We start from the raw sequence: 25,860 nt of genomic DNA on the forward strand, positions 1-25,860 counted from the left end.
CCCCAAGACCTGGTGTCCCCACAGAGGATGGGTGAAGGAGCATGGGTTCAGGCTGTGAACATTGATTGGGATCCAGGACACTGGAAAAGCTTACAGGAGCAGGACCCCACGTTGTATAAAGTGAGACATTATATGGCCCAAGGAAGGACACCATCGGGAGAGGAGAGACGTCAGGAGTCTACCGCAGTCTTAAATCACATGAGACAATGGTCACGGCTGGAGCTGTTGGAGGGTGTGTTGGTCTGCAGGGGAGTGGATTCCAACACATATGAGGTTTATTATCAAATCCTTGTTCCTTTGCAGGAACAGCAATTAACATGGAAGGCTTTCCATGAAAGGAATGGTCATCTGGGGGTGGCAAAGACACTCTCAATGTTGCGCCGTAGTTTTTACTGGCTTCAAATGGAGAAGAGAGTGCGTGACTGGACAGCATCCTGTGAACGGTGTGTACGTCATAAAGGCCATGGTGACGGTAAGGCCCCGCTTGTTCCTGTTTTTACACACGCACCTCTCCAAATTGTGGCGGTTGATTTCCTTACACTAAGTAGACCGGCAGACTCATACCAGTATATTTTGGTTGCTACTGATATGTTTACCAAGTATGCTTGGGCAATACCTACCAGGGATCAGACTGCTTCAACCACAGCTAAGATGTTGTTGAAACACATTATTCAGCCAATTGGATGTCCAGAACAACTGCACTCGGACCAAGGCACCAACTTTGAGTCCGCCCTCATAAAAGAACTCTGCCAGTATTATAATTGCCAGAAAAGTTGAACCACTGCCTATCACCCTCAGAGCAATGGGGCCTGCGAACGTTTTAACCAGACATTAATAAACATGTTGTCCACCCTAGAGGAAGAGAAGTGAACTCGGTGGGTGCAATATTTACCAGAACTGCTCCAGGCTTATAACAATTCTGTCCATGCATCTACAGGTTACACCCCCCCCATTACTTGATGTTTGGATGGAATGCTCGTCTGCCAGTTGAGCTGTCTATGGGGATGAAGAGATCCACAGAGCCAACAACCACCCAAGAGTGGGTTAAGAGACATCATGAACGCTTGAGGCTGGCATACCAAATGGTGGAGAAGAACAGTCAGAAGGCTGCAAGCCGGGTGAAGGGCAGGTATGATGTTGGAGCTAGAGCAGCTCCATTGCTCCCAGGAGAAAGGGTTTTAGTCCATACAACAAGAAGGGATGGAGAAGGTAAACTGGCAGCACACTGGGAGGAAGAGATCCAAATTATAGTCGGTCAGCCAAACCCTGCAAACCCAGTTTACAGAATTCGGCCGGAAGGTAAAGATGGTCCTGTTAGAGTGGTTCATCGCAATCGCTTGCACATATGTGCTTTCCTACCTTCAGATGACTATAAAACAGGAGATGGCACCCCAGAACCAGAGACGACAGCCACGCATGATATAGCAACAGTCTCAGATCAGTGGTTGCTTCTATGGAGCATGGCACAGCAGAGGCCAGGGTCAGATCACTATTCCCCCTCCTACCAGTCGGCCCCTGCTATTCAGGAGGGTCTAAGGAGATCTGCCCGTGAAAATTTTGGGAAACCCCCATCTCGATATAGTTAGTAGAGTGCCCGAGGACGGGCTAGGACAAAGTTGGGGTGTGTGTTACAGAGTATAGCATGGTGGAAAAGGATGGAGAGAATCCCCCACTAAGCTTTTGGGCTGGCATCACGTTAGATTTTGTTTTGTATTTAATTGCATGCTTTGGTGTTTTTTTGGTGTTTGATGTGAAGTGTGGGCCACACCCATGTGGGAGTGGAGATTCTACTCTAGTCCAGCTGCCAGCTATTTGGAGTTGAGTACAGGGAACAGCTGATTGGGGAGGATTGGAGCCCTTCTCTATAAAGGGGAGAGGAAACAGGAAGTGGGGTTGGTTGTTGTTTTTTGTGGGACACTGGTGCAGTAGGGAAGCCTCGGAGACTCCAGGAGGAAGTGTGCACATTTTAAAGGAAAAGATTTTTAACCTGGCCTGGTTTTGCTTTTAAAATAATCTGAGGATGTTGGAGGGAGGACTCATTTTTATTGGGATGTGAGTGGATGTGCTGGGAGGCAGGAAAACAAACACTGGACTGGACACTCTCTGTGCCCCTGACAAGGAAACTGGACCAGTTTTGGGGAAGTTCTAGCTCCCAGGATGTGATGTGGAGACCCAGCCTCGAACGAAGTCAGGCCTGAAAAGGCTAATAATCCTGACCGTGGTGGCTTTGGGCCTTGGATTCCTGGCCAGAGTTGTGTCTTCAGCCAGTAGTTTTACCCGGAGAAGGAACAAATAAATCTTGTGTAACCCATTGCAGTGTGCGTGTGGTGGTGCGTTACTGGTCAGTATTAGAGCTACCACTTCCTTGTACGGAGGCCATTTTGGGCCCTACGTGACACAATAAACACAGAAAAAAAGCTCAGACATTTTTCATAGTGCATGTCTGAGGTGTATTTTTTCATTTCCAAAAAAATATTTTTCTGTATTTACAGGACAGAAATAAAGTATCGATGCTGCGATGCTGGTATTGATCTGATACCAACACCAGCGTCAGCATCAATACTATCAGCCCACTTAGCTTTTTTCATTTTCATTTTGTTCTGGTGCCATGTTAGCGACGTGTTCATTCATTTGTTAGAAATCAAGTATTGACAAAATGCAACCTGGAGGCCATCAACAGCTGCTGGTAATAATTTATCAGTCCCACGAGTCTGTACCTCTTTCATAAGGCCACGTCAACAACACCCAAACACTGCCTGAGCAATGACTATTCACAGTGGCCTGCAGCATTGACGTGAACATTCATGTTCTAGAGAGGACTTGCTCCATCAGCTTTCTCAGCGTTCATGTTTGCTCTTTTAATTCTTAGTCACTTAAAAATCTCTGAGAACACCCTTTCTCCTTTGTTCCTCACCAGTGGGTCTCCCTCAGTGTCACTCTGAGACACTTGCTTGGATGAGGCGCCCTCCTTGGATGAGCTGTATCCATCATATCCCACGTCCTCCGGCCTCAGCTGGAGCAGCGACTGCCCGTCCTGCTGCAGTGAGGCGGCGTTCCATGGATATGTGTCATTCACCCACTTGGATGGATCTTCCCATGCAGCTCTTTTGCCGTACAGCTGCAAGAAAGGCCGAAAGGGGAGAGAGGTCAATCAAGCTTTCTTTTTTAATAAAACACTGTTGTTCTAATCTTATGGTAAATGGTAAATGGCCTGTATTTGTATAGCGCTTTACTAGTCCCTAAGGACCCCAAAGCACTTTACAAACCCAGTCATCCACCCATTCACACACACATTCACACACTGGTGATGGCAAGCTACAGTGTAGCCACAGCCACCCTGGGGCGCACTGACAGAGGCTGCCGGACACTGGCGCCACCGGGCCCTCTGACCACCACCAGTAGGCCACGGGTGAAGTGTCTTGCCCAAGGACACAATGACCGAGACTGTCCATGCCATTTTAACATCCGTGCCATGACAAAAATGGTCCAGCAGAACGAGAACCCCCTCAGATGAAAGTAAAAGCGTAGAAGTGTTTTAACACTGTCCTTTGTAATATATATGTACTGGTAAAATCCTGTTATGGAGGGTTAAAAATGTTGAAAATTTGATCTCAGAGTTTTCTCTCACAGTAGCAGCCAGCATTCATTCGCACAGACAATGGCACACATTAAAACTTGTGCGGTTAATGAGGCAGCAGTGCAGACATGTTAAGGCTTTATTTTACTGCATACTTCCTTTTGTTTGGGTTTTATTAGATGCTGTTATATACTAACCTGAAAAATGTGGCACTTTAATGTTCATTTTTTATTTTTAGCATTATGCTGTAAAAAGATTTATTGGTGACACCACACAGTTATGTTTTATCAAGTTGTACCTGCAGTCCTTCCCTGACAGCCTCCAGCAGGTAGGGCACCAGGGAGTAGTTCCACAGGTCAGTGAACCAAACCCGAGAACCCTCTACATCCATGGGACAGGACAGGAACAGACGAGGGCCTGCAGGGACGAAAAAAAGAAAGAGGATGATGAGTGAAGCAAAGATTAGTGACATGGTGCACAGTTAAAACTAATGAGCTGCTGAAGAGATCACATACAGAAAAACTTTATATTACTGTGCACTGAGACAGATAACAGCTAAAATAAGGCACAACAGAGATTTCAGTGTTAGACAAACAGCACACACACTAGTGTGTGTGTGTGTGTGTATGTGTGTGTGTGTGTTCCTGTCTAGCTATCTTTGTGAGGACCGAAATCTGCATTCTATTATACTTGTCAGAACCAACAGTCACTTGTGAGGACACACAACCCACTCCTCACAAATTTGAAGGCATTTAAAGGTATTATTGAGGCTCAAAATGTGGTTTTAGTGTCAGGGTTACAATTAGGCTATGGATAGGTTTAGGGTAAGGGTTAGGGTTAGGCATTCATTTTTAATGGTTAGGGTTAGGGTAAGGGGCTAGGGAAAGCATTATGTCAATGAAGGACCTCACTAAGATAGCTGAATGGGGTTGTGTGTGTGTGTGTGTGTTTGTTTGTTTGTGTGTGTGACACCTGACCTATGGTAACATCGGAGGAGCTGTGTGCCTCCAGGAAGCTGTTGAGGTGCTGCCAGGTTTTGGGGATCCAGTCAATAATCTTAATCAGGTCATTGCTGCGCATGTTCTTATCAATCTCTGTCTCAATCAGCTTCCGCCGTAGGAAGCGCCCCAGGAAACCTTTGACTGGTTCAGTGTGGTTGGTGCACAGCACCCACCTACGATAGGACAGATGATCAATGGCCAAACAAAAGCACAGAAACAAATCAATCAGCTCAACATCAAATTCAATTTCTCATCAAAGCATCTCAGTTTAAAGATGATGTGACAGCATTTCTTCCATCACAGTTTGGATCCCATTCTGTGTAACTATAATAGAGTCATATTAAATTAATTTCTGGCTCACGTTAATCTCTTTCTAATCATATTGTATTTGCCCAATCATCAACTAGTCAAACATGCCAAGCAGAAATGATCCTCACTCAGAACAGGCATCACAGCCTATTAATTCTCATTTAACGGGGCTAATTATCCAGGAGACATAATTAGAGCACTCCCTGTGGAAGAATGCATTTCATTTATGATCTGTGAGACACAGAGTATTGCAACCAAACAGATCCAAAGCTCAGCAGGAGGAAAAGCAAGTAAAAGTACAAATCATTTCCCTGTTGGAGAACTGAAGGAGCTTTTAAACACAATAAAAGTGAGGTATACAAGTGAATAACACTACAGCAATGTTACACAAAGAATAACAGAGTCAAATGTGTCAAACCTGAAGTTGTGATGCAGCTCGAGGTTAGGAGACGAAGACACCCCCTGATTCATGGTCCCGATAACGTAAGGGCTGGACAGACAAACACATGCGATTACTCAGAGTGCTTAGCCTAGAGAAAAATGCAGTTGTTAATACATAACGCTTAGATATGTTATTATAGTGAGTTTACAACTTGACTTGAGTGGGAACGAGCATGCTACAAACCTGCTAATGTACTAGCTGTTCTATCTTTTTGCCTATTAAAGGTTTTCAAGAACAAAAGCTGAACAGACTAAAAATGCTGAGAGGCAAAACTTGTGACATCTGAATTTAGGCTGTGAAAATAAAATGGACTTGACCTGACTAGAACTGTGAGCGACAGTGGGACTTGTCCCTGCAAGGCGTTTCAGTGTAGAGGAGAGGAAAATTTCTGACTCACCATTTGTGATACTTGCAGTTGAGAAAGCCATTGAAAATGTCGCTGAGGGAGCCGATATGGTGGAGGTTGTCCAGGATGACCACAGTGGGGAGCTCTGTGTCCGTCTCCTCAGAGTTACACTGCTCAGCCAGGGTTGATAGGTACTGACGTAGGTCCTGTGTAGAACAAAAATATTCATTCATTTGTGATATAACACTAATTTGGACAATTTTTAAATGCAAGGTAACAAGTAAAGTAACAGTCCTCATACTTCTGTATAAAATCCATATAATGACATGCACTGCTAGCAAATCTGTATGCAATAGCCTTTCTACCCTTCTGGATAAACTTTTATGCTTAAACTATGAATTATAATGACTTGTGATTGGTCAGAAACAGCATTCAGTAAACGCAGCAAAAATGGAGCAGGCATTGATGACAACAGACTGATGGGGTCAGTATGAAAGGAGGAGGTGGGCAGCAACAGTGGACAGGCTAAAGCAGCTTAAATAGTGCTACCTATATCAAATTTTCCTGTTAGACATGTAGCTGATCTGCCACAATCATGACTGAGCTTGACTTTGTAGCCTGGCTAAGCTAAAAAAAATAAAATAAATCTTGTTCTTCTTACCTTGCTGGAATTCTGGTCGACATTGAAGCTGGCCACATTGTGCTCCGTCACTTCCTGCCCCATGTCGGAAATGATGTACTCAGCCAGTTTGGCAGCCAGAAAGGATTTACCGGTGCCACTGGGTCCTGAGAGGATGATCCGACGGTGCTCCATCAACAGGTTGAGATATCGCTGGATGATGGGCTTCGGGATGAGAGTGTCAAACACGAGGCTGTCTATGCTGTTCTCCTTAACACCTGTAATGAGCAAGGAAGGAAAGAGGAAAGGAAAATATGAATATTATACAGCAGACTGGAAAATGAGGCTCAAGTTTATGTTATTGTTACCAGGTCTGCATATTTTCCGCAGTGCGTTACTACAAAATCTATAATCCACAAATAAAACGTCCCAGCTGACTCACCTTTAAGGTTGACCTTGATGATGTTGTTGTCACCCACCAGGTAGCCGCAGGGCAGCAGCTCAGGCACTTCAGAGGCGTGGGAGCGAATCACCTCACCCATCCTGTAGCAGACAATACTGTCTGAGCTGAGACCCAGGCTGGTCAGAGGATCCACGCGGAACACATACTCCTGCAGCGAGGGGGAACGGTGGAACTTTAACAACTGCACAATCAGCCAAGTTTACACATTTCTCCGTGTTGTGAGGGCTTTTTTTTTTTTTTAAAGTCATTTAAATATGATATCAACGATGACAACAGGAGCTTTAATTTGCACAGATTCATCACTGAGATGATAAATTACACAAGCTAGTCCTCTTACAAACTACAGCAAGCTCAGTAACGAACATCTGTCATGTGGACAAATGATTTCTGCTTACTTTAAAGAGGCGTCGGATAACCCCATCCAGGACATCCCACTTGGTTTTCCCACTCACACCTATAGACCCAATCAGGTACTCCTGGCTTTGTGTACCCTGAGGAGTTACATACATGTATTACATATAGCAATATAACCTAGAACCTCTCAGTTTAATGCAGTGGTTTTCCTGGAGGAATCATTCACAAACCTTGGTGATATTTGGCCCACTGCTGATAGTAACCACTATTCGCACACTGCGGCCCTCTTTGCGTTGGTTGCCCTCATAGCTGTCATCGAGGAGAATATCTGAAAATAAACCTTAATGTTAGAAAGAAAAACCAGCTTGAATCTGTCAGAATAAACAAACTCTTGCTCTGCCTGCCAACAAAATATAGCTAGAAACACACAGACTCCAAAGTAAAATGCAGCTAATAGCTTTCTTTAATGTGATAATTACATTTAGTCGGGGTTTTCGTACAGTCATTTTTAGGAAGTGCACAGAATGATAATGTATGAACAGAAATGAAAGGCAAAGAACTTTTGGCGAGTAAAGAAATGAAAAATCGTTCAGTGGAATAAGCTCATTTGAGTGTTTCTAGCCGAAGAATTGTTCAGCCGCTCACGAAGGATGTGGAATCCGCTACTGTGACAGAAGAGTGGGATGAAATCAGTATGAAATCAAATGTTTTAACCACTCAGCTGAAATCAGACCTCCTAATACATTTAATATTTTAACTATGTGACTTTTGCCACACTATTAACAGCTCCCCTCCTAAATCTCATTCGTTCTCCTTTTTCTCAGGTTCCATTTTGGCGAGAGGAAGGGGGTACTCTGTATTCGGCTGGCTACCCTTGGCAGAGGGCTCTGTGCTCAGGTGATAACAGCCCACTGGCCCACTTGCCTTCCCATATGTCGCTGCTCTTGGCTCACCGGACGTTCAGGTAATGAGAGGCTAGGTCATCAGAGGGGGCCGTGCCTTCTAAGTTAATTACAGTCCAAGTGAGAGGGACAAACTTTTCCAGCTCTCAAAAGAGGCAGGCCTGAAGAGATTGAAGAGTGTTTATGTAATAGGTCCTGCTTGGCTGGAAACCCCCACAGCAGAGAGGGGCAGATATTTCATCATTTTAATGCAGCTCATCCGGATCATTTCTCTCCACAAACACAATTCTCTGGCATTTATTGAGGCAAGTATGAAGAGAGCTAATCCAACTTGATGCTGCACAAAAACACGAATTACTGCGGACTATAAACGATGTCCTTCAGCATCACTAGACACACAACTCCTACACTTACTTCTCAAATGAGAAGTATGAATACAACCCTGATGATTAATATAATGTTTCTGAAAGAAATCCTTTTTATAATCAAAAAACATCTAGTTGTATGCTTTGTCTTGACTGTAAAAATTCTTTTTGTTTCTTTTTTCCATTTATCCACCCTCCCACTGCATTCACTGCCCAGAACAAACTGCTGGGTGCGATGCTGCTACACAGAGACACCTCAGATCGATGGGCTGCAGAAACCAGCACTGACGCTGAACTCACCTGACATGATGGTGTCTGTGATGTTGAGGTTATTGAGGGACAGCCCCAAGGACTGACGTGAGGAGGATGAGGAGGTGCTAGAGGTCTCAGAGGGCGGCCGGGCTGTCTTCACGGGTGTGGCTGTCGGTGTTGCGTTACCGCTGGACTTCAGACGATCATTTTCTGCTTTCAGCATCTCAATCTCATTCTGTGTGTTGCAAATAAAGAAAACCATAGCAAATCTAACAGAAACTGTTTTTAAAGACACTGAATGATAGGCTCCTCCAACAGCAGATGGTCATTTCCTGCATTGTTGTTATTCTGAATCAGTATCACTGGAATTATACGCTGTAGGCAACTTTTTGATCTTCGAGCCTCTCTTTGTACTGAAGATTAAGTCTCAGATAAGGAATTGGACATGATCCCCATCTGACAGGGAGACTATAGGCAGCCCACATTCACAAGCATCCACTTAACTGAGACATCCAGAGTGACACAGGATATTCTTTAATATGTGTTCCTTTGAAAATATGAAAGTCACAGCATCTGTGCACACTATGCTTTGAAAGGATGATTTCATTACACTGCATCAGCAGTACTGGAATAAATAATGGGAGTTTATTTTCATGGAGAAACTCCCCTTTTTAAAAATTCAGCTTCATGGAAAATTAAACAATTGAATTCCACCTTCATGAGGTGTTTTCCCCTTCAAACCTATCTTTATCAACAGATATTTGATAGTTGTCCATTTGTGGTACATTAAAGGCTATGCTGGGTTGCAGGTAAAGAGTAGTGGAAAGCAGAGAGCTATTTAGCTTTCATCAGCTTTTTTACTTTATCTGCATTCATAGCTGGACAGCAAACAACGACCGGTGGAACAGGAAGTCTTGGCCTGGATATCAGTTATTAATCATCAGAGAACAGAGGATGGTTTTCCAGACTGCTTAAAAATAGAATGACTGTTCTTTTATAAAGTGCCTGTTTGGAGGCTGCTGGAAGTTTTTGCATTTCCTAAAGTTTATATCCTAATAGGACTTGAAGTAATGGTTGGACTTTTCTGATTTAAGCTTACCTTCTTTCTTGCATAGCATTAGATGAAAACAACTAGTACCACGATCAAGTACCAATAGCAGTTTTCTGTTGCAGGTAGTGGAGGGTAAGTCATGCAGAGTATTTCTCAGTGTTGTTTACCTTGATGCAGATGTCTGGAAGGTGTGCTCCTCACAAACTAGAGTGAGATCTTGCAATCTGCATCTAATTTCAACTCACCATGCTCATTGCTGTTTGCACTATTTCTCCCTCCAACATTTTAACACTTGTCTGCTGACCAAATAACAGATTATTTGCTCATTTTAATGTCAGTGTTTTGCCCATCTCCAGTGGCTCCCTGTGGCTTTGAGGAAACAAAAAACTAGTTGGAAAAAAGGTAAACTTGTAATAGCTGTGCAGCCACCTTACTTTTTTTAATTCTCCTGAACTTTAACAGCAGTTAAAGCAGATTTCAATTATTTAAAAAAAGTATTTAGCAATTGAAGGAAAAAACAGGTTGAATTCACAGCCAGATTGTTGGCTCGCTGACATGCTTGATATTAAAATGCAACTGGATGATTTCTTTTTTACTTTTATTATTTTTAAAGTTATTATCCAAGTAAGATACTTGGATTTGAATTCATTTGCACAAAGTCAGGTAAAATTCAAACTGTCAACATTTTAAGAGTAGGTCTAACAGATATATTCACAACATTCTATTTCTACAATTTCATAATGTCTGTATTATTGTTTTGTGACTCTATGCAGATTGTTGTTTGTGAAAAACTGCAGAAAATGGCTCTGCTGTTACTAAAGCTTGCAGACCCCAGTACTAGGAGCTGAAAAATAAGACTTCAAGCACAAAACCTGAAAGTTAATTATATCGTCCTACCTGCAGTTATGAAGGACTGCAGCATCACTTTGCACAATGTGGTGAAAAAGGAGTGACAGAGGTAACTGAATGAAATTGGGCCAAAGTAGGGGGAGTTAGCAGTGGGTCAGCTTAGCTTAAAAAAAAGGCTGAAAGTAGAGGGAAAGCCTGGCTTCCAGGTCAAGTGAGCAAAGTGTACAAATGAAAGAAATGACAGACAATTTCATAATCAGTGGGCAGAGCCAGGACAGACATAATATGAAGCTATACTAATTTGCTGCAAGTTCCAGCTAAACATTAACCACACTGACAGTTCTATTGTGCCTCTCATTTTACTCTTGGCCTGGAGGCAAAGAAGTTTAAATGTCATTACTGTCATTGACTGTTTCATTTTCATTCTCGATTATGAAGCTGCAGTACATTTAAGATGAGGTAAGATAAGATAAGACAACCTTTATTAGTCCCACACGTCGGAAATTTGTTTTGTTACAGCAGAAAGTGGACAGTGCAAAGTTATATAGCAAAAATTACATGGGTTACATGTAGCCCAGCTAGAAAAAAAGAGCCGTGGAAAGTACTTTTTCGGTGTATGATGTAAACAATTTAGTCATTTCTTTCTTACTTGGCCAATCAGCAATGAGCTCCCAGCGACCCTTGCTGTTGACCTTGATCACATGACTTTCCATAGTTGCCATATCGTTCCTGTTCATACAATGCCATGTGCCCCAGAAACTAATGTTACCGAAGTCGAATTGCTAGGAGTTGCAAGCGAGTCTGTTGCAGTGTTTTGGGTTTTTTTTTGTCGTTCAGAGTTTCACCCTGTCATCGGTGAGTAAGAAAAGTGGGGAAAACCTAATTTGTTAAGGAGAAAAGGGCAGACTTAACGGGACGGAAAGTCCGCTAGCCGCTAACCTAACACCTAGAGCTCACGCTAGCAGAATTGAATGTATTTCTGTGAGTGAAATGGCTAGCGTCTGCGACCGTATTACGTGTAAGAAAAAAAGGGAAAGAAACAAAAACAAAAGAAATGGTCCTAATCAGTTTTATGTGTAACAATTGATTTCAATTGTAAGCCGATTCTTGTATTTTCAGTTATGCTCTTTGAGTTGTTTATAATGTGCAAGTCTGGTGAGCTACTGTGAGTTGCCGACTGCAGCTACAGTGTTAAGGCTAGAAGCTGTGGTTTTGTGAACATTGTCAACCCTTCAGGTTGATAAAATTGTAGCTCACCTAAGAGGATATGATGCTGCAGTGATATATTTTGTTGTACAACAGAGCTAGTTGAATGAAGATTTTTTTTTTTTTTTTAAAGTTACACTGATACTTATCGTTTATTCTGAATGCTCTAAGTATGTGTGGCAGTTTCACAACGGTGTATGTGACTATATGGACCTGTGACCTGTTTGTAGGTCAGGGGTTTTTTTTTTTGTTATCTGGTAAAAGGATGACTCAAGAATGACCAAATTCCCACTAGCCAGTATCAGAAAATCTAGGATCGGCAGGAGCCCAAGGTATAAACATCAATAAAGAGGGACCACACCAGACGGACCCATTCTGAAGCAAGTCTCCATCGAGGAGCAGCGATTCCACAGTTCCAGTTAACTGGATGGCGAGCCAACCCAAAAGTAAATAGGATTTGCTGAGGTTTTATTGAAGCCAAAGCTTCGTTCCCATTGAAGCTTCAGATACCTGCAGGACTACGAACTTTCTACTTCATCGGAGTGTGGTAGGACAAACGTTAAACAAACTGAACGGGCCCCAACGATCCATCAGTTACCAGACATTATTCACTCAATCATTTGACTCAGAGAAAGCTGTATGCGCGCACTTTTATTTAGTTTGTTATTTGGGGGGAAATATTTTGTATTTTATTTTATTGCTTTCATTACATTTGTTTGCAGCTGCTGTGTGTCAAATATAACAAATTTGTGAACAGTCTACTCTGGTGTGGTCCCTCTTTATTGATGTTTATACCTTGGGCTCCTGCCGATCCTAGATTTTCTGATACTGGCTAGTGGGAATTTGGTCATTCTTGATAATAAATCGTAAGTTGGGTTACATACATATCTTAAACAACACCATAAAATAGAATTTAATAGCTAAAGAGTGAGAGCACTAGGTGACTAGTTATGTTGCGAAAGGATATTCATATTTTTCATTGCTGTGACCCCTGGCAAGCTGACAGCTGTGCATGCTGATGCAGCTTGAGCTCAAATATAAATCGACACAGTTCAACATTGACTGGGGTTTAGTTTAAGCTCACCTGCATGCGGTTCATGGCCTCTCGGATCTGGTCTAGGTGATGGGCAGAGCTAAGTGCCTCCAGGCGGATGTCCGTCAACTTGAGCTCCTTCTCCCTCAGCTCATTCTTCAGCTGGAGGATGATTTCTGCCTCAGCCTCGGTGCATTCACATAGCCTGAAAGTGGGTTCACACACAGGGAGGAGGAGGGCTCACCTTTATGGTTATACCAAGCATGTACACAGAGTCTGGAGAATGTGCACTTAGGGGGAACAAGAAAGCTGAAGTTCAAAGGGAAGCCTGAGTCAGTGGTGAAGATCATGTAAGGCTGGTATCACATGGGTGAACAAGGAACGTTAAGCACTTGGTACAGCAAATCCTTCCTATTGATACTACAGTATTTTATTTTAGCAATCTTACAGGAAAAGAAATATTGCAATATGTGTAGGATGTTTATGCTAGAATTTGTGACAGCCATGCAGCATACCGGTTGCTCTTTTCTTTATTTAACATTAATGTTTAGTCTGAAATGTAAGAGATCATTTTCAGAGTAAACTAAAGAGGCTGATGTGGTGTTGTTATAATGACAGAGATTCAGCTGTTTTCATAATCAGCAGGCAGATATTAAAAAGGTCGATATGTAAAAGTGCTATGTTTGCTAAGTCAAAAACCTCCACATGCCGAGACTATCAGAGTTAAGATACCACGCATGCCACGTTATCTTAACCCAAACAACACCTGGCATGACTGAATCAGCTATATATCGATATTTCAATAGATATATTGATCTTTTGTAGTAAGATGCAGACAATTTTTTCTGACATGTCTGACAAAACAAGAATAGTTTTCTTTCCATTCTGCTACTTTTTCATAACCGAGAATTGGACAATTTTAAGGTCCTGGTTCAGTTTGTGTCCCGGAGCAAAACGCTAATATGGATAAGAACGCCACACAAACACAAACCACTGCAAACACACTCCCAGGGAGCATGCCACTCAGTGCCTGTTACCGAGATCTGTGCTTGTAGACCACATAACCATTTAGCTTTTTCTTTGCCGTCCAAATGGGGGAGGACTTGCTATCACAAACGCACTTGCTACAGCAGGTAGAGAAATAGTAAAGAAATGATGAAACAGAGTGGTTGGATGAAAGAGAAAAGAAAAGTGAAGTGAGGGTCAGAAACAATTAGATATTTAGAGAAGAAAAAGAAATGAGACAAGTGTGTATTTAATTTATTATAGACTGTAGACACAGCAGAAGAAAATGTCTCATGTGAATAGAACTGTGAGAATGAATGAGTATACATTTACTCACTCTGTGGTGGAGGGTGAAGAGCGCAGCGTGGCGATACTGCTTTGCCTGTTGTCATGCTGCAGTTTGGGTGATGATGGCAGAGAGTCGGTCATCTCCTCCATCTCATCGTGGGCTGACTGTGATTTGGTTTTCTTCTTGCTGAACGCCTGCTTGAAGGAGCTCCGTAACTGCAACACACATAACACAAACACACAGGGGCAGAAACGTCAGTACCGGCCGTGCTAACCTCCTCAGTCATATCATGTCAGTTCATATTAACCCTGATGATATTGCATCCTGTCAGGAAGTTACTCCGTGCTGTTTCCAAGCAATGGGCACTGTCTGGTTTAGGTAAAAAGGCAAGAAGCAAGACCATAAGTACAGATGAGAATGGGGGGGCAGGCGTTTTTAATGTTCCTAAACATTTTTGGATGAACAGGCAGTCAAAATGAAGAGGGGCGGAGGAAAAGGAGGGAGGAGGAGAAACAATGGGGGAAAGGGGAAGGTCGCTGTATCCATGCCGACGTTCTCAGAAAAAGGAGGAGGTTGCTCTAAGAGGGGGAGAAGGCAGGACAAATGAGGGAGCAAAGGAAGTGAAGTTGAGGAATCACTGCACGCAAAAAGACACTCTGGGAACCACTGACCTGAGCCGGGAGGGAATCAGCCACCTGAAGATGCAAAACACATCCAACGTTAAGCCACGCAAACACACACCCCTGCTCTGCAGGAGACTCAGTGTTGATTAAAGCTAACTGCTGCAAATATCACTGTTTTACTGGAGACATTCCAGTTACTGCTGTTGCTAGAATGGTGACAATCGTGATGAATGTTATTACAGTTGCGTTCCCTTTGGTAGGAGGAGAGCATTTCTGCAAGCATGCTCAGTGTTTGATCACCACTGCCTGAGGTGATCTGAGGTGACAAATAAACTTACAGGACAGTTTAGATCTCAAGTCAATAAAACCAACATTTTACAAAGCAAAGAGTTCAGGACGCAACATGAAGTCAGCACAATGATGCACAACACAAAATATGCAACATTTTACAACACTGCCACTCATAAGACTGATATTCAACTACTAATTATTTGCAGCTTAGGTTATGAGTTGAAATTCATACTTGTAATTGCAGTTATATGATAATATGCAACTTCATCCTTCATCTTGCCACCCTGCTAGCCTGATGTGTGGTTTTTGTCTTTGCTTTTCATTCACTAACCTCAATTCAGCTCTGTCCTCCACCCATCATACACCCAGGAAGAATTTATGCAAATAAATAATTAATTGCTGCTGAAATAAGGAAATGGCTGGTATTCATGAGGCTGGCTTGATGTTGACATGTCAGGCTTCGTGGGGAACTTTTACACTGTTAGTATGCATTTCATTTCAAGGGCATGCGTTTTGCATTGCAGCAGAGACTGGAGACTGGCTGTAGTTTGTGCGCTCTTTGGCTGAGACAGAAGTTCTAATATGTCATCTGTCTCACTCGGGACTGCAGCAAATCGCAGCTCTCAGCCAGGGATGCTGAGTAGCTTGTACAGCAACCAGCAAAATTAGCACAGATAGAGCAGAGAAAGGGGAAAAGGCTTTATGGCTTTGGTTTTGGGAAAATGTATATATACATTTGTCAATTGAAGGAAAACTGCTTTAAACATACATCTGAGACTAGGATTCAACTTCAGTTCAAGAGGCATTTTAGACGTGTGAGTCAGCAAACACTGTTTCCTTTTTATTTCCCCAACATGCTCTGTAGGAGGGTTGGAGGAATAAAGCTATATGCCATGCTGTTTTACACCTCCAAGCATGACCAAGTCCAATTGTGTAACTGAGGGATTAAGAGCTTTTCTCAAAAGCACTTTGACAGGAAATTTCGAAGAGTGTTTCTCTTCTACCCAAAATTGGAAATTTAACAAGCACTTCTCTAACCTCTGGACAGAAACTCGACTTTTTTCAGGCTGAACCTCTGTGTACATGACATTGGTGGCCTCTCTGCTTCTTTTCCAACCTCATCTGCATGTTACACTAAATATGAATTTCCAAGTGTTTCTCAAACAGTGACTGCAATGTGGTTCATTATACTTGATCCTCTTTTAGGTGAAGACGCCTTCAAGATTTTGCTGCTCACTCTGCATACTCAATCCTCGGAGGAATCTCAACTCAAATATGACTAAATATTAGCTTTTTGATCTACATGGTGACTTGATCACACGTATCAACCAGTTAATCACAGACTGACTCAGTCATGAAAGGCAGCAAACACCCACTTTACACTGAAGGAGGAATGACTGGGCATAAAAAAATCAGAGCATTAAAAACATGGATTGGCATTTTGGGGCAGAAATGATCCCTCTGCTTTTGATTTGATGAGCAAATAAAGACAAAATAATGCAAGTTCTTCTGAGCTCATACAGGTATAGTTAATGCATTCTTCTTGTAGGAATTTGGATGATTTTTAGTGAGAGCAGTACAATCACATTTATTTGATAGAGCTGCAAAAATATATTTTCTTTATGCAAATAAAATATTTAATCTCTTAATGTGGGCATATAGAGCATATCTAAAATAGCTTTAATGCCACTGAATAATGCATATGTATCTAGGGGATTTTTACCAAATCCACCTCCAACAATGTCTGGATATTTTCATGTAAAAATATAAAGCAACTGTTGGTTGCGGCAAATGAATGCAAGCCAGAAATTAAAAGACACCTGCATAGCATAATCTCAAAATACCCAAAACAGGCAGCTGAAAGTATTTTCAATAAAACATTTGATGAGTGGCTCTTCGGTTGGATGCTTTTCTGTAAAGTTTTCTGGCATTTTGTATAAAAAAGCAAATACTTGCCAGAGACACACCAAGTTCATTGCAGAAATATATTGAATCTCACTTTAACTAAGGTCAGAATAAGATAAAATCAGAATCCCGTTCAGGGTCAGGTGGTCAAGTTTGTAATAATTTGGACAATGACAGCAAGGCACTGGATTTTCAATCAGACAATCGAGATGCGTTTGAAGTGCAGACTCGTAGCTTTTATTCAAGGAGTCTAACAAAAGTCTTGCATAAACAGCTTCTGAATTAAAACCAAACATTATGCAGTTGCAGTCTTGTTGACTGAAAATGCTTTTTGCGAAATTGCATGCTTTACAAAGTTTGGCAAATTTCTAAAGCTTCTATTTCCTGTCCACTGCTTGGCTACAAATATCACAAAAACTAAACACTATTACTAAAAAACAATAACTGCCTAATCAACAAAAAACCTTGGTTAAGAGTCAAGGAGGCCATTTATGTGAAAAGGGAAAGACCATCTCTGAATCGAGAAGGGCACCAAAGGGAACATCTTTTGCCATCTTACAATGCTGTGATTGGAGCATTCCCCAACTCTCTGTGAATGGTGCTCATGGCCATTGATCAGTGGTCATGACAGTTTGCATATTAATGATCAAGGAACCGACCTCCCAGCCCATTGTTCAAAGACCATTGCTAGTTTCAGTCATTATGCAAATGTACTGTTTATAAGATTGGGGAAACCTGCAGTCAGCTGAGACTGAAGAAGTCACTTGGACGAGTGATGAAACATTTCTCCCACTGAAAACGCCAGGTCCAGATGAACAGAATCAACCTTTTGGGGCTTTGGTTAAGAAGTACTCAGTTCCACCCCTCTCTTATATTTTGCCTTAAAAATTAAGCTCAAGGTCCAAAAGTGCAGTTCATTGTATGAGCAGTTGAGGCTGTTCCCCAAACAATCCCAATAGAAAGGCATGTTTAAGGTCTGGTACAACAAGTGCTTTAAGTCTTTCTAGCTAACCTTCTGTTCATGAGTACAAGTCTGTTTTACTAAGGGTGCAGCCACTTTTGCTGCTAGATTTTCTAGCAGATTTCGGTGTCTGTGCGATACACTCGTAAAGTGAATGGATGCAGCTTGTTAGTAAGAACTCAGATTACACCACGCTCCCATCCAAAAAGCAGGGTGCTATGTCCTTTCATGATGAGTCTTTGAGAAGAGCCACTGTTAGCCACTGGAACTATGGAAGGTTTGAGGTCTGGTTTTAAAATGTGGTTTTAGTCTGAAGCTTTAGTGTTTTTATCTTTTCACCTACCCAGCTCTTCTTCTTCTTCTTTTTGTCTTCGGCATCCTTGCCCAAGCTGCCCATACTGGAATGACTGGCTGCGCTGTTAATACTGGACATACTTTCTGAAGAGTGCTGCCGTCTAATCCTCAGATCTGGAAAGAACAGACGAAGCTTTCTTTAGTGCAAAGAAAGTTTAGGTGAACAGTGTTGCTACATTTATTGGTTGATACTGGTTCTTATTTAAAGTGCTGCAGGAATTGTTTCTTTCAATCTGACTGACACAGCACAAAAATCTGTAAATAACAGGGGTTCAATTGCCTATGGAGCCAGTTGGGCTAAATGTTCATCCACTTATCAAAACATCATTTAATTTTGTCTCTTGCTGGCCTGCTCATTACCTTTGTCGAGGTGGTTTGGGCCATTGAGTGCCACCTGGATAGCTGTTTGGGCGTCTGTGTTCTGGGTCTTCAGCATTTCTATCGTCTCCCTCAACTCTGCCAACTCGGACTCCTTTAGTCAGAAAAAAAGAGGGAGAACAGGAGGTGCTGTTTTATTTTTTATTTATGAAGACAGAAATCTATGTAGTCTAAATAAAACAGACTTTCCAAATCCAAAATCAGTGATCAGACCAGGTTATTTTTAAAAAGGATGAGGCACCAAAAAATGTTGGAATCATCCCCTTAGTTATATTACTGAGAGCAGATTCTTAAATTTTGCATTGAGGTAGCTTTCAGTGGAAGGTAAAAGAAAAAAAATGTGTGGGGGAGGGGTGTATTTTGAAAAATACAGTAGATTTGCCCCAAAGCCAGCACCACCTGCTTAGAATAAGAAGAATACTGGATCAGATAAAGGGTGACTCATTTTCTGTCTTTCCCCAAAACTCTTGAGGGCTGCAGATAGGGTTTTCACTTTAATTAAAAGTTAGGGTGGCCTTGTTTGACAAAGGCAGCTCACCCATCTCAGTCTGCTTTAATTTATAGAGGATTAAAAAGCAGCCAGGGCTTGTCAGCTATGTGTGCGTGTATATGTGAACAGAGGGGAGCATTCTTAATTTGTGGTAGGGGTACGTCTAAGAACATACTGCTGCTGCTGTGATGAGTTTTAGTTCTTTTCAAGCTCTTCTAAAGTTCTAGAGAAAAAAAATAGCTGCAGGCAAAAAATGATGAAGGAAAGACCGCTTTAACCTCCTAGGACCTGCCGTCCACATATGTGGACATCACATTTTTGGTTATTTTGACCAAAATACTCAATTTTGCTCTACATGGGCCTGATATCCACTTACGAGGACATTATACTGCTACTGTTCTATCAAAATTTTAAATGAATATCCTCATTTGTGGCTCTCATTTTTCTTAAAAACAAAAATAAGGTAAAAAAAAAAATCTGGAAATTCTTTGTTTTTACATTCATTGGGCCCCAATATGCCCAAATATCAAAGAGAAATTAAAAATGCATGTCGTGGAAGAGTTCGGGTCTTAGGAGGTTAAACAGATTTTTGTTATTAAACTGGATACTTTTACTTACATATAATGCACTGAAGTTTTTATCCTAAGCATGTCAAATGACTTTGGTTAAGGTTAAGAGCACTGTTAGAGAAATATTCAATAAAGGACTGAAACTTTACCAAGTAAACTCCTTCAGCAGAAAACCTTTCATGAGTCAAGAATTGAGCCTTTAATATATTTTTATTATGTCACAATGACCAACCTCCGACTTGATACTTCCCACTGAAATATTTCAGTGTCACACAGCTTCACATTTCTTATCATTTCTCCTCTCTGTAATCTCTTTTGAAGTTGCCACACAGTGTATTTTAAATTCAAGAATAAGCTTTTGTACCTTTTGCTCGGCGGTCATGGTGAGGCTCTGCAGGCGGCAGGTCATGTTACTCAGACTCTTCTCAAAGGCCGCCACCAGGTGAGCCTGCAGACACAGGAAGACATGCAAACTTAATCCTCGCTCCTGCCTGAGTGCAGGGTGCTTTTACTTTTTTACATGCTTTGGCTCACTATTTATGGTTTTCTTATGCAAATGGAAAATCCAGATTTAAAAAGAGAAAGCACTGAAATAAATAAAACACACACACACACACAAAACCCCCAACACATTCTCTATGCAAAACTACAAAAGTAAATCTCAGAACTGAGTTCAATATGAAATTTGACTTTTCTCAGTCAATACAATAAACGCAATTTCTACTTGCCCATTTATAAATTAACATTAAAATGTTTTTAAAACCCCTATTGAAAAAAAAAGAGCTCTGACAGAGAATCATCTGGTGCGTTTTGATAACTTTGAAGTGAGTTTTCGCTTGATGACTGCGCACAGAAAAAAGCTTGGTGTGGAAATTTTATTTGCCCATGAGTCTGAAGGCTTTGGCTGTGCCGTCCTGAGGAGGTTTGAAGAGGGAGCATTGTATTACTTCACTGCTGCATCCAACTTCTGTGAATTAAACACCGTGGACGCCAAAGACGTCTCTCTTAGCTAATAATAATAAGAACGCAGTGATCCCTGAAAGATGGTGAATGTTTGGCAACGTCATGCCATCTGCTCTGCGGGAATCATGGTTTTGTGTGTGTGCGTGTGTGGATTTGGTTGTGCATGTGTTTTATCTATATGTGTTTATAGGGATGTCTGGTGAAGCCTTATGTTCATCAAGGCTGCATGTACTTTTGTGTGTATTTGTTTGTGTGTGTGTGTGCTGTCCGTTCATTCTGCCATTCTAAGCAAGAGACAACCGAAACACCTGTCAAGCCTGGTGTGTCACAGAGAGGTGGGAAGCATGCCCAGACAGATCTACACACATATACACACGCACAACCACCCAAGTGCATTTATACACTTTCATTTACCGAATTCAGCAGCATTTGTTCCTGATCTTACCCTCTAACAGTTGTGACAAAATCAGAAAAGTCCTCATCTTTCTATGCCTATGAGGACATTTGGCCCATCCAAGTCCAGAAATAGACACGTGCATGGAATAGCACCCTGTGCTGCCTCTTCCACTCTGTGTCCCTGGCTAAATCAGCGTAGGTCTTGACCTTTAGAAATGCCAACTGTTCCAACACACCCCTCTAACTCCACATCTCTTTCCAACTCCACCTGTGAGGCTCCAACTCATCAACCCCCAGCCCACCTGTCAGCTCTGAGGGAGGCACCAATCAAACTCTCCTGCATCCCAGGGCTGAACCATCTGTCCTGTTCTGGAGGCTTGAGCCAGATAGTGTTTTCTGACCCTTGTCCTGATCCTGGGGTCTCAGGTAAAGGCTGACAGTAGGCTAAATCATGATGAGAAAGTCACAGCTACTTGATGCCACCTCTGAAGATGTACACAACATCTCGAGGGTGTTATATGTTACCAACGAGGCAGAGTCATGACTACAGTGTTCAAAGCCAGCAACTACTGCTGGGCTACATCCTACACTGCAGTACAGTCCAAAACAAGGGCAGGTGACGAAAGGAGGAGGCCCAAAGTCAGGAAGGAGGAAAAGGAAAGGAATATGAACAGGAAATATTGGGGAGGGTTGACTCTTTTTTTAAGCTGAGCAGAAAGGAGAAAAAAGGAGAGGGAAGAAGGTCAGGCTGACAAAGTGAAGGGTGAGAAGAAAGGGGGGAGGAGGGTTGCTTGTATGAACTCTTAAACCAAATATGTCAGCCAAGACAGGAAAACCAATCTCCTTCATGGTTGAAAGAAAATACTGACTAATACTTTTGCCCCCTAGTCCCTTTGGCAGGATGGGGTGTCAGTTTTGCTAATTCTGGTCTATTTTGCTCCAGTACAGCCAAAAATCAAAATCAGTATCAAAATGATGGCAAGGCTACATGTGTTTCTAAAAGTAGTGGTGAGACAGTATGAGAACACTGACTCTGGCACAGTGTGTCTTAACATAATATACATTTTATAAGATCAACATTCAATTTCCTGCACAAACCCAAGAAAAGATAATAATAATCGTAATCCGGTGGCACAGCAAATGTAATAAGATCACGATAACATGATCTCAGTCATGGCACATTTCCTCTCTGGTCCTCTTTTATAAATTGTGTGGATGAAATGAAAAAGCACCACGCCAGTGAGCGATGACAAGGAAAGACGACAGCTTCCCCATGAACCTTAAAAATGTATCTTTTGCCTTCATCATGACTTTGTTATTGTTAAACTGTTGTTAAAGGAATGTAAGATTCTCTGTCAGCTGGGAAAAAAATTCTTTGACATTTTGATGCTTGAAGCTGTGCATCATGCTCACAAAATGTGGGTTGAACTGAAAGCCACACACAAATGTAAATGACCTTTTATTTCACACCAAAGCTGAGCAGAACTAACAAATAAATAGCTACATTTTACATAGTTTGTATAAGTGATTTTAAAAACTTGACTTCTTCCTAAGACACTGACATTTTGAAAAAAAAACACCTTTTTACTTTTATTTGCACATCAAACAATCTAAGTTTTTATATTTGCTACCAGTGACAACGTGTAGGCTTTTATACACCTATAAATATATATAAATACATACTCTCATACACGTGAGAGTGTGGGCAGTAACAGAGATGATAAAAAAAACCCGTCTCTGGCAGGTCTTGAGCACACCACAATGAGATTTGGATTGTGGGTGGAGAGTATCTGAGGACTCCTGAGGTTGATATTGCCACAGTTACACTCCCCACTGGCAGGATGAGATGAGGTTAGAACACTAGCAACCCACCATGCTGTCATGTAGATGTAGTGTGATACACTTCCAGAATATGTCACTAGTGCATGTGGGTTTCTCTTGTCTGTGCTTACATATGGCTTGGTTATGACACTAGTTGCATATTACACTTCTATTTAATGTCAAGATGTGAAGAAATAACACAGGGATCCACAGTGAGACTAGTCATCTATTAAATTGTAAGCGCTCCTGCAAATAAACTGCATCAGAAAGTACATTTGTACAAAATGTAATCTCAGCTACATTTATTACATCCACCCATCATGTCATAAATAAGTAACATGACTTCCCAACACTTCTTTGTACCAAAAACAGCAAAGCAAAGGGTTTTGCATCAGCTATTGTGCACAACTACTCAACTATCAAACAGGAAAGACTGAAATATAATGCTCTTTTAAATATCTGTGAATTGTTTTTGCCTTTTTCACACTCCACTGATGCAGCAGAGAACATGAAGGATGTAATTGTAAACATCCAACATATAAAGTTGTTCTACTGTCCCTATAAAGATACGGCTTTCTCGTCCATTTGCAAAGTTTGTCTGCCTTCAGTTTCAGCTTTGCACAACTCTGTGATCAAAGAAGAGGACTGAAGCAAGCAACCCGACTGCTTCCACGCACAATCAGACACTTGGCATTGATGGTAGGGAGGTGGAGTCAGATGCTGAAGTCTGTCTAACTAAATCTCACCACAACGACGTTGTCTATTGGGTTGAAGGTCTCTGCATCTTACTCTGTTTCACCCATGCATGACGCACTTGTGTCTAGATTCACGTATCCTCATCTCCCTGTTCTGTTTCTTCAGCCATCTATCTCTATTTGATTCTCTCTGCTTGATTGAATTCGGGAGAGGCTCCTCGCTGAAAACCCACCAGCTGAGACAAAAGCAGAGAGACAATCCTCGCTGTATGCGACACACGAGCACACGCAAGGAAATGCTCCAACCAGGGACAAGAAAACAGACACAAACCTACCAGGCAAATCAAACAGGCAAAAGCAAATACACACATGAGGGCTTCAAACACACAGCAAAGGATTTAGAGGGTGTCTTAAAGATTTGTTTTCCTTCTTTGATAAGCAACACCTCCCATAAAAGCTCTCTGACAGGAGGTTATCATGCAAATGTTCAGGCTGTTTTGACGGCACCTTTTGAAGTAAATAAACTCACGTTGGCAGCCAGCTGAGATGTCAGAGTTGCCACCTTCTCCTGAGAGGCGTCCAGCTCCCGACGCAGCTTTCTGATTTGCTGGTTGGGAAGGAAAAAGCAAAGGTGAACGTTTGGTTAATGCGCCTAAAAACCATAAAGAAAGTAAGACTGATTGTGATGTAAACGGGATGTGAATTTGCAACTCCCATGGTGATAACTCTGATGTAAAAAGAAAATTGTGCAGGCACATGGGAAACTGTTTAAAAAGACACTGGAGTGAAGTGTGAACATAAAGTGTGGGGGATTACCGTGGAATTTTGGACTGTTTGGCCCTTGATTGAAAAGAAAAGAGTAAAAATTAACGCAATGTTGCATGCCTCCATCAAATAGCAAGTCCTGATGTGGCTGGAGAGACAGAGGTTATCAACAAGCCACAGCAATGTTCTTTTCATGGTTTCAGCAGCAAAGCAAGGAAATGGAGACATTTATTCCTGAGATGGTTCAAAAAGTTTTTGCAAATACCTGAAATTCATACTTATATAAATCACAACAGCCAGACATCTGAGTTTAGCAAAGCGGACAGCTCAGTGCAAGAAAGCAAGAACAGTTTTCTGGATTATCATATGATAAGATTAGCTGTATATTTTCATTCAGTCACTCAAAAATATAATTTCCTTTTTATTATTTGTTTTGAATTCTAAATTTGTTTAGATTTATTGCACAGTCACTGTAGTCCACGACTGTTAGTTTGCACTGAGTGAGCTGTCCCAGAATACTAAACTCCACTTATCTGGCAGGGTTAAAAGAAACACTGCAGTGTATTTGCGATCACTGTTTGACCCAAAGTTACACTTAAAGCACATGTAGAGAGAAAAGGGATGAAAATCAAACCACAAAACTGGAAAATCAAAGTAGAATCAGTGATAAACTGAATAGGCTTTTTGAACAAGAGCCAAAGCCATGGATCACATTACAGAGTAAGTGTTTGTAATGAGTTACAAAATGCCTGATTAGATAAAGCAATGCACCATAGAGCTAAAATGATTGACTGCAGAATTTACTTATATTTATTCACAAAACACTCTTTTGTTTAGTTCAGATATCAAATAGATATCACTGTTTGTGCTTTGATTGACATGCACAGATTGTCTCTGAATACAGACCCTGTGCATTACAAAGACATTCAGACACAAAAATCAGCCAACAGGGACATGCACGTGACATGTTGGACTAAATCCCACACAAAATCAAATCAAATAGGTCAAAAGCAACCTGTAGGGAAGCACAGCAAGACACAAGGCACTCGAACCTTCAACCACACCGCAGAGCTGCTCAGTGGCTGTACCGAGCAGTTTCAAGGCATTGGTGGCTCTAACTATAAGCCTGTTTAGCTGAAAGCTGATAAAGAGAGGCATACATGCAAACAGAAAGATGGACACAATGTTAGCCGCCCTTACCTCTGAGTGAGCTTTTTCCTCTGTCTGTAAGAATCAAGCAAAAACAATTTAGAAACATTTGATTGCTGCTCTGGGGAGATGTGTTCTATCAGTAAAAGCACCAAAAGCAAAGAAAAGGGTCATTTTAATTAAAAGTAGATTAAAATGACAGAAAATTTAAAAAATTAAAGAGGAAATGGTTTATGTACAGTACGACTCAACCTGGGGCCTGTTCTTCGTACCTCGCTAAGTAAGTTAGCCGGATTTGAATGTTGACGATTTCGCGTGATCTTGGATCGTTCGGTTCTCCGAAGCTCATCTGGGACTTGCTGTCATAGCAACAGATCCGTAAGAGTAAGCCTGCTCGGGAGCAGGTTTACTTTATGTAAACAGGATTAGATCGCGGC

At 41.7% G+C, this 25,860-nt stretch overlaps 1 protein-coding gene across 3 annotated transcripts in view; it reads right to left on the minus strand.

Moving 5' to 3' along the window:
• The window catches only part of nav3 (neuron navigator 3), a 198,355-nt gene that overhangs the window by 8,728 nt on the left and 163,767 nt on the right, over positions 1-25,860 (minus strand). Inside the window, exons 21-39 of one of the 3 annotated variants that reach the window (XM_039600941.1) lie at positions 25,475-25,498; positions 24,326-24,349; positions 24,039-24,116; positions 19,999-20,082; positions 18,558-18,669; positions 18,187-18,311; positions 14,735-14,758; positions 14,112-14,278; positions 12,821-12,974; positions 8,679-8,865; positions 7,342-7,439; positions 7,153-7,248; positions 6,737-6,905; positions 6,337-6,572; positions 5,727-5,881; positions 5,306-5,377; positions 4,555-4,751; positions 3,876-3,994; positions 2,915-3,118 (exon numbers count right to left, since the gene is read on the minus strand). In XM_039600941.1, coding sequence (XP_039456875.1) covers positions 2,915-3,118; positions 3,876-3,994; positions 4,555-4,751; positions 5,306-5,377; positions 5,727-5,881; positions 6,337-6,572; positions 6,737-6,905; positions 7,153-7,248; positions 7,342-7,439; positions 8,679-8,865; positions 12,821-12,974; positions 14,112-14,278; positions 14,735-14,758; positions 18,187-18,311; positions 18,558-18,669; positions 19,999-20,082; positions 24,039-24,116; positions 24,326-24,349; positions 25,475-25,498 — 2,325 coding nt within the window. The remainder of the gene's footprint in view (positions 1-2,914; positions 3,119-3,875; positions 3,995-4,554; positions 4,752-5,305; positions 5,378-5,726; positions 5,882-6,336; positions 6,573-6,736; positions 6,906-7,152; positions 7,249-7,341; positions 7,440-8,678; positions 8,866-12,820; positions 12,975-14,111; positions 14,279-14,734; positions 14,759-18,186; positions 18,312-18,557; positions 18,670-19,998; positions 20,083-24,038; positions 24,117-24,325; positions 24,350-25,474; positions 25,499-25,860) is intronic. The other 2 variants (XM_039600942.1, XM_039600943.1) reach the window with 2 other exon arrangements.

The sequence above is a fragment of the Oreochromis aureus genome, linkage group 17, assembly GCF_013358895.1.
Source record: "Oreochromis aureus strain Israel breed Guangdong linkage group 17, ZZ_aureus, whole genome shotgun sequence".
In the NCBI taxonomy this organism is placed as follows: Eukaryota; Metazoa; Chordata; class Actinopteri; order Cichliformes; family Cichlidae; genus Oreochromis; species Oreochromis aureus.